Consider the following 8,796-nt stretch of genomic DNA (forward strand, 5'->3'; position numbering starts at 1 on the left):
CAAACAGTTTTCTTACCAAATGAAGATTATGTCGTTACAGAACGCAGAATTGACTATGGCTTTCCAATTAATCGACTTTCAAGCGGAAAACTAATTCAGGTAGCAATGCCTAATGTCTGTCATTCCACATCGAACGCAAACTTTGTTGATTCTGCTGGTAATGGGCAATATCACTGGGACTGTTCGGATTGGGTTCGAAAAAGCCATAATCCCTTGCCGGATATAACAGAAGTTCCTGGTGCCGAAGTCGCGGACTCATCGAGCTTCCATAGTAATGACAGTAATGAGTCTAAATCAAAACGAAAATATTTAGTTCATGGTAAGTTGACAAGCTATTAATGTATCAAAAATGTATATATATTAGTCTTTCGAAATCTTAGCCATCGACTTTTACAATTTCTTTATATTGCAGTAGAAGATATCGATCCAACTAGAGATATAGTTGCTCTAAATGAAGACATGGTATTTGAATATGGGGATTCGGAGATAGAAAGCTGTATTCAACCATTTATGTTGCCGAATTTAAGCAATGAATCCCGTTCAAGGCTAAGTTCATTTAATAAAAGCGAGAATGAAGACTACAAACTAAATACAGGTATGATTATCTTTAAGCCCCTTAAATAATTGTTTTATAATTAACAAAACCTACATATTTTCATGCATTCAGTGCCTTTCCAATCAAAATCAAATCGATTGCGTAAGTTTGTCAGCGTTTAAGTGTCAAGCTTTGAATTATGGTTTTCATCTTTCTTTTTGAATTAAATTATCAATTTTCTGATTTCAATTACCACCCCACTCGCTCTTAACGTTAAAACAAAGACGGAGTGTAAAATATAGACAACATCTTTGACATTATTGAAAATCAATAATTGAAAATCAGGATCGACGAGTTTGTTCAGACAGACAACCGATCGGTTCGGACATACTATATATGAAAATACGAACAGACGAACGTGCCTGCGTGACTCATTTGTCGACTTTATATAGTTTTTGGAGCCAAAATTGTCTCTGCCTAAGACTTAACAAATATAGGAAAAAAGATCTTTTATTATACAATCCACATTCATTTTAATTTAGCAATCTACTATTAAATAATATTTCGTTATAACAAATGTTCCATTTGATTGATCTAAAATGTTTTTATTAATAAAAAAAAAGGTTGCGTAATAAAAAACTTTTGGTTTTAGGCAAGGCTGCCCTCCCATTCTTATGATATTTACCAAATGCACTTGCTTTCTGCAAACCCAATAAATCATAATCCAAGAAATAATATACTCATACTAGTTTTGACAGAAAAAACATTGAATGAACGTTATCTATCAGTCGCTTGCACCCGACTTATTATTATCCAATATATAAAAATATTAATATGCCAATTTAATTATTTAATTGTGACTTGAAAAAACTATAATCAACAGGCAAAGTATATTTACGACATCCTGATTCATATTTGCCGACGATACATACGCCAAGTGACACGGAGGCGGAAAGCTCTAATAACGAAACACCTATGCTTAAAAAAGAGTTATCAAGTAGAAGAGCAATAAGCGGTAATTGTATAAATAGTTTGCACGAAATTGCAGTTATTAAACGACTCGATTTCAGGATTTCTCAAATAGAAACTAGAACTCACTTAACTAAATTTCAGCAGCACATCTGTAGTCGTCTTTTGAGCACACTACAAAATAAAATCAGACTTGTCCATTATGCGTAGTATTTGTTGTAGTGTTATGTCCTTGACGATGGATTTATTACGCATGGATGGAACCATCTTCGATTACTCATAGCCTATTTGTTGGCAATCAACAGCCGAGTCTATAAGCCAGGTCCGTCCGTCTGTCTAAAAGCTATCGTCTTAAAATTGTATGTAGACTCGACTTGCAAGCCGGAATCGACTGGATCGGACCACTAACAAACTAACAAACTTAGGTATGATCGGTCAAAAATTAGGTGTTTGCACAACTTGGGCAAAATCTTGAGTTCGCATTAGTATATCATAAAGCCCATATAATGAAGCAGACGGACAAGAATTTTAAAGTTTTAATGCTTAAATGATATGTTTTAGTATGCCAAAAGGACGACTACCGATGTGAAGCTCTATATCGAGCCGACTTAACATGTATACGAAGAAAAATGTGCCTAACGTTTTTTGTTTTTTATTTTAGGAAATTCTGAGGAAATATATCTGTTTCCATATGCGGCCGGTAAAACTGGTTCAGACAGCAATATCTCTGTTCGACTTTGTGAAATTGAAGATTCGGAATTAGAAGACTTTCTTCCGCTGCAAGGAAAATATAGTAGTGAATGACATATTAATTGTATAAAATCATAGATTTTAACTTTGGCCATGACTCTGTTTCTTTTTCTACTGATTTTATATGAAATAAAACTATACAAGTATAATTATATTTTTAATAAGAATTGGAATATAGTATTTTTTTAATGTATTCTTTTTTGAACTCTTGAAAGGTAAGAACATCTATTTTAAGTAACCAGCCAATTTCTAACATCAGACGCTTTAATATAGGAGGAAAGAACTGACCAATACTACTACAGCAGCTAAACCTGAATGTGGAATTCCAACCTTTAATAAAGCATCAGATTTGGAGATTTGCACTCAAACGCAACGCCCCAATGCTCATTTAGATCCAGACTTTACATTTCCAGTCGCTACATTTCTAGTCGCTGGTCGCTCTTCGACCTTTGTCGGTCGTTTTGTTGCTGGGTTCGCTCAAGATACACACGTATTCAGTCTTACCGAACTGATATCGCTAGGAAACGCATTTGTAATTGCACAGAATACACCAACAGTGTTATTATTGCTAGACACTTGTGGCCCCCAGTATCCTGTAGTTCCTGGTATCCTCCGATGCTTGAGTCTGTGCTGTCCTGGATATCCAGCATTAACAAGCTTCACTATTCACAAATACATGCAACAAGGGTATTAAATCTTTGGCGTGCCGAAGATAGCCGAACATTCAAGCTTCGTTCGTTTTAGTTGATAACAAATATATCCTGTTAGCAAAATTTATATAACAATATATTCAATGGTCGGAAAATGTCGATGCAGTACTCGAAATGCCATTATCATATCGTAGTATATTATTTTATTTAAACGAATGAAATGCAATTTTTCCCTTTAAAAATAATATAAAAACTATGAGAACAGTTGCACTGAGTGTTATCATAAATAAAACGGATATATTTATATTAAAGTCGATTTGGTCGGCAGAACTCATATCATTGTCTAGAGTTATTTTGGCAAGCTCAGTATTTATATTAATAATAATATTATTTTTTTGATTTTCTGAAATAAATAAAAAGTATATTTCAACTAATTATATAATATGAAATATTATAAAATGTTACCTTCGGTAGAATCAAGTTTAAGTTCTATCCTTTTGCTAATATTTAATGTTGTTCCAACTATCCATTCTAGTTTTTCGCACCGTGAATTTGGGTTTTTAATATATCTTATCACTTTTGAAAACTTTTTTAAATTGCTACTCGATATCCTCATGGGTAATGGCTTCCTCTTCACTTGTTTAAATTCCGAAATTCGATTTAAATTCTCTAATAACATTGATTTGTGGGAGTTCATTGCAAAATCTAAAATAGTTGTCAAAAGCCAGAAACATGCTTTTTCCATATGGGAAGAATCTAAGCAATTTGAGTCGCCATAGACAGCAATGCGACCTTCAGCGAACCTCTCATTTTTCTCATTCAATAAAATTCGATTCTTTAATATTGCATGGTCAAACGATATATCAGAAAGTTTGGGGTTATCGTCAACCACTGGAGAGTTCCTTTGATATTTGATAATTTCAGGTTGTCGGAATTTGAGATTAGTTTGAAATAATCCCATAATGGGTACAAATTGTTTAACGTCCAAATTTTGTGATTTTCCATTTGTGATAACCTTAAATATATAAAAGGATATTAATAAAAATTTAATGTAATTAGCTGACAACTATTTACCGATTCCCCTTGATCGTTTAAGTTTGTCCCAATAACCACATCGTCCTGATTATTTGGAAATGTCACAAGGGTGGTACCACTTGCGTAATACATTGAATGGTCTCCCAATTTAAAGTGTCCCTCTCCAACAAAGTCTCCCAAGGATATATTAAATGGTTTCAAAAGATCATTTAAGGCTGGGATATTAGCCCCACCGGTATCAGGTATCCACCATTGTCTGCTATTCTCATCGAAAAACTTAATGTGTCGCATGACTGTCGTATTATACCAATCCGCAAATATAATTACACTTAAGCCATTTTCGTAAACATAATATTCTAGACTTGAAATCTCATCGTCAAAAAACTCTTCTTCGGGATCTACGATTAACAACACCCCATACTCAAGTGGGTTGAAGCAGGTATACGGTTCCCTTAAGACATCAATATAATATCCAGAGTTCCTTAAATGTATATAAGTGTCTCGAAAATTCGTATGAATGTGATCTGCCCTCCAATCGAGTGGATCAGTTTTAATCTTCAAATTGTCTCTAGGTATATAACCTGGCGGATATCTTAAGCTATGAAATTGGTCCCATAAAATTCTTTTATGTCGCGGCGGCTTTGGTGTTATTTTAATTGTAAGAGGTAAATCTACTTCACTTTGTTGAGATTTATTTGCACCAATTGGCACACATTCTATTAATAATATTAAACGTCCTTTGGCAATGCCTTCATAGTTCTGTGCTTCCTTATTAATAGCTGCGATAAAGAAATAAAAACATTTTTTTAATTATTATATCAATGAAATGCAATCAAAGACAAGACAGCAACAAAAGGAAGGACGGATTAAGGTTTTTGATTATAAGCCCCTGGTTAAGCATCGGGCACCAACAAAAAAACAGTATAAAATGACATCAACATCGGACAACTATACTCTGTATCATCAATGGAAGATTTTATATATTTGTGGGAAAGAACATTCAAGCTTCGGCAACGCGAAAAGAATTTTCCTTTCATTTTTATGTTATATTCGGCTACCCAAAGAGAACTGCCCCTTCATGACTATGTACTTCTTTTTAGATCTTAGGGTATTCACATTTGTATATAGTTAAAAAAGAAAGATAGTTTTGGTGGTATGCTATACCCTTACCAATGTAGACTGACATCCAACCGGTCCATGGCCAAATCGTGCTTGAAAATGATGTTGAAATGTTGAGGAAGCGCCCAAAATTGTCCGGATCTGGAATCCATTTTGGTTGGCCAACAACTTTTCCAGTCACAGATATCCCATTAAGAATTGTAACATTAACAATTGCAGCCGTGCTGCCATAAAACAGGGGTTGACTACTATACGGCCACATGTAGTTCGATGTAAAGTCAAGCGAAGACGGAATTAAACTAATTTTGGGCTTGTACGATAAGAGCAGCTGCATACTTTTTAACAAGTTAAGTTTTCCTTGTCCCTGCTCGAATATGTTATAATTTGGCAGCCGTTCAGCTCCTTCGACAAGAACTTGTTTCAAGGATGACGGATTAACTAAATCTATTTTATGCGAAGCCCCGCTTCTAAGTAAAGCAGCTACTCCTGCGACAACTGGTGACGAGACGGAGGTTCCCGATAGCCGTCTGCAGCCCATGCGCACGTCACTGCCCTCAACCTGGCTACCATACGTGACAATGTCCAATCCTATTCTTCCATAGCCTAATGGAAGTTCCCAGGTTGTCATGCCTCTAGAGCTAAATCTGGCAATTTTATCATCAAAATTGATGCTACCCACGCCGATTACATCACTTTGGTCACCCGGATTATTAAGAGTACCGTAAATGGGACCATCGTTGCCTGCTGCCGATACCATAATTATATTATTTGCTGATAGTTCTAAAACCTTATCGACGAACGGCAAATCCATAAAATCGGGGCCGCCAATACTTAAATTGATAATATTCACTTTTTGGTAAATGGCATAATTGAAAGCATCTAGGAACCAGGAAGTATAGGATACCTGTAATTCGCAAGCATTAGGTAATCAGAGAGAATGTAACTATTTGACAATCACCTGCGAGTTTGTAAAAACTTTATATATGTGCAATTCAGCATCAGGCGCCAATCCGAGGCATTCTTTTGAGGATGCTATCACTCCTGCCACGAAAGTACCGTGACTAACGCCGTCGTCCAATGATTTCTCATTTGTCCAATTTGTTCGCTCTTTGACATTTCTGAAGTGCGGGTGATTCTGTGTTAAGCCCGTGTCAAAAATAGCAACCCGAACACCCATTCCGGTAATACCCAGCTTCCAAAGCACGTCCGCATGCAAAGACGCCGAAACGTGCTGTGCATTTCCGGCCCTTACGCGCTTCTCCCGAGGAACTCCTCGGAGATGGCGAGTATTATAATTGGAACTATCAGTATTGTTGGATGAGAGCCATCTTTGGACATATTGTTGAGGAAAAACTGCTTTAACAGCAGGATGAGCCTTCACATTGCTGAGAGTTTCTTTAATTAAAGTGCCATTGGAATCCGAGATATGTAAGATGTCAAAGTCGCTTGGATAATGCGCAGCTAAATTGTGACGTGGTACAATTGACCACTTCAATGCCTGAAAACATATTTTGTTAATTTAACGTGCTGATATTCAAATATACAGTATGTCAATAAAGTGTTTTGACTAACGAAAAAAAACTAATTTTTTGGGTTTAGTTGAAAATAAATGTACCTAAAAGTGAGAATTTTTTTTCAATTCTAATTTATTTCGATTCTATATTTTTCCTAGAACTTAATGGCAAAAAGAATTGTTAAATAACATTACCCAAACATTTTATAAAATTAAAAAACTAAAAACATTCAAATTTTATGCTGTCAATAAAGTGTTTTTACACGAAACTTTATTACTAAATAACAATGTTAAAAAAACAGGAATATTTTTTTTTAATACTTTGTGTGGCTGCCATTAGCGTCACATACAGCCTGCAATCGCCGTTTCATTGAAACAATAAGGTTTTGTATGTATGTTTCTGGAATCTTCTGCCATTCTTCCAGTACAGCAGCTTTTAAATCAGTTTTTGATTTTGGACTCCGCTTTGCGACTTTTTTTTTCAAATATGACCACACAAACATCTATTGGATTCATATCTGGACTTTGTGGTGGAGTGTCTAACACCTTTCCACAGTTGTACAACAGCCAAACTCTTACCATATGAGCTTTATGCTTCGGGTCATTGTCCTGGTAAAATTTAAAAATTGGCTTATTGTCCTCATAGAATCCAAATTTCTGTGCACTACTGACGAGATGTGTCTGTAAAATGCTCAGATATTGTCTAGCATCCATGGTATTCTCAATGAAGGTCAAATCTCCTACACCCTTGCTCGAAATACACCCCCACACCATCACTGATAGTTTTCCGAATTTAACGGTTGGAATAATATTGCGGTTTTCCAACGCTGTTAGTGGCTTTCTCCAGACTCTGGATGGCCCATCGTTGTAGAATAGCATCATCTTGCTTTCGTCACAGAATATGACGTTACTCCAAAAATCGTTCGAACTATTTACATGGACTTGAGCGAACGATAGCCGCTTCAAAATATTCGCCGCCGATAGTAGAGGTTTTTTCCTGGCAACTCGTGATGTGTAGTCATTGGAATTCAGTAATTTTCGGACAGTTTCATGTGACACATCAACACCACTTTCTTCCTTGAACTCCTGAGCAATATCCCTAAGCGAAATTTGTGGATTTTTCTCAATTTTTCTCAGAATTTTTCGCTTATCTCTGTCAGAAATTTTGCAGGGTCGACCACATACTGGCTTTGCCTCTAGCCTATCTTCCTTATTGGCTCTGTTTAATATGTTGTATATCGTTGCTTTTGATAAATTAAACATATCAGCCAGTTCCGAGACTTGACGTCCCATCTGATGGTTATAATACACCAGCTGAGCGACTTCAAAAGTTGTTCTTTTTCCTGGCATTTTATTTTTCATAAAATTAAAGCAAAACGTTATAAATTGCAATAGAAAATGACAAGAAAAGTCGAAGACACAAGAGAAGCCAAAACGCATGGGCCCAAATCTAACGGGATCACCCAAAAGAGAACGGCAAAACAATTTACCGTAGCTGTAAAAACACTTTATTGACAGCATAAAATGTGAATGTTTTTAGTTTTTTAATTTTATAAAATGTTTGGGTAATGTTATTTAACAATTCTTTTTGCCATTAAGTTCTAGGAGAAATATAGAATCGAAATAAATTATAATTGAAAAAAAATTCTCACTTTTAGGTACATTTATTTTCAACTAAACCCAAAAAATTAGTTTTTTTTTGTTAGTAAAAACACTTTATTGACATACTGTACGTACATTTCCCTTGGACAGCCTCCTCTGGATGAACGAGATACGCACGTTCGTATTGTATTTTGAATGATAGGTTACAATAAACTCATTGGGAACGGTCTTCGCCTGAAATCTTATTTCATTGGAAGACGAGGAGTTTGCCTTTTCTAAGGCACACTCAGCTACAAAAAGGGCGAAGACTGCATTAATAACAAACACAAATGTTAATGCACTCATTTATTAAAAACAAATGCTAAGCCATAAGTAAACATTATATTGCAAACCCTACGAGTCCGCAAGTACTCGTCAAGGTAGCGTCGCATCACAAATTGTCACGATTCAATGGTCCAAGTTGGAATGGAACACGTTTTGAATTTTCTCTATACAGGGTTATTTTTCTAAACTGATTATTTTGAGATTTATATATACAGCAATTAAAATTTTAATCTTCTTAAATGAAAAAAAGTTTATTATTTGAGTTATTTAAAAATTTCATCTGCCTTTTTATTTTGTAT

General features: G+C 35.4%; 2 protein-coding genes across 9 annotated transcripts in view; one reads left to right on the top strand and one right to left on the bottom strand.

Annotated features, from left to right (window-relative positions):
* The window catches only part of kug (FAT atypical cadherin kugelei), a 22,122-nt gene extending 19,695 nt beyond the window's left edge, over nt 1-2,427 (top strand). For 3 of the 5 annotated variants that reach the window (XM_070207770.1, XM_070207772.1, XM_070207771.1), the window contains exons 19-23: nt 41-319; nt 413-595; nt 668-697; nt 1,419-1,550; nt 2,166-2,427. In XM_070207770.1, coding sequence (XP_070063871.1) covers nt 41-319; nt 413-595; nt 668-697; nt 1,419-1,550; nt 2,166-2,308 — 767 coding nt within the window. In that variant the 3' untranslated portion in view covers nt 2,309-2,427. The remainder of the gene's footprint in view (nt 1-40; nt 320-412; nt 596-667; nt 698-1,418; nt 1,551-2,165) is intronic. The other 2 variants (XM_002047976.4, XM_070207773.1) reach the window with 2 other exon arrangements.
* The window catches only part of S1P (membrane-bound transcription factor site-1 protease), a 16,894-nt gene extending 8,317 nt beyond the window's left edge, over nt 1-8,577 (bottom strand). The window contains exons 1-6 of one of the 4 annotated variants that reach the window (XM_032434314.2): nt 8,351-8,574; nt 6,017-6,556; nt 5,110-5,962; nt 3,979-4,718; nt 3,370-3,919; nt 3,085-3,307 (exon numbers count right to left, since the gene is read on the bottom strand). In XM_032434314.2, coding sequence (XP_032290205.1) covers nt 3,108-3,307; nt 3,370-3,919; nt 3,979-4,718; nt 5,110-5,962; nt 6,017-6,556; nt 8,351-8,518 — 3,051 coding nt within the window. In that variant the 5' untranslated portion in view covers nt 8,519-8,574 and the 3' untranslated portion in view covers nt 3,085-3,107. Of the gene's footprint in view, nt 1-3,084; nt 3,308-3,369; nt 3,920-3,978; nt 4,719-5,109; nt 5,963-6,016; nt 6,557-8,308 lie in introns of those variants that run through there. The other 3 variants (XM_032434313.2, XM_032434315.2, XM_032434316.2) reach the window with 3 other exon arrangements.
* Nucleotides 8,578-8,796: the final 219 nt, after the last annotated feature.

The sequence above is a fragment of the Drosophila virilis genome, chromosome 3 (assembly GCF_030788295.1).
Source record: "Drosophila virilis strain 15010-1051.87 chromosome 3, Dvir_AGI_RSII-ME, whole genome shotgun sequence".
NCBI lineage: Eukaryota > Metazoa > Arthropoda > Insecta > Diptera > Drosophilidae > Drosophila > Drosophila virilis.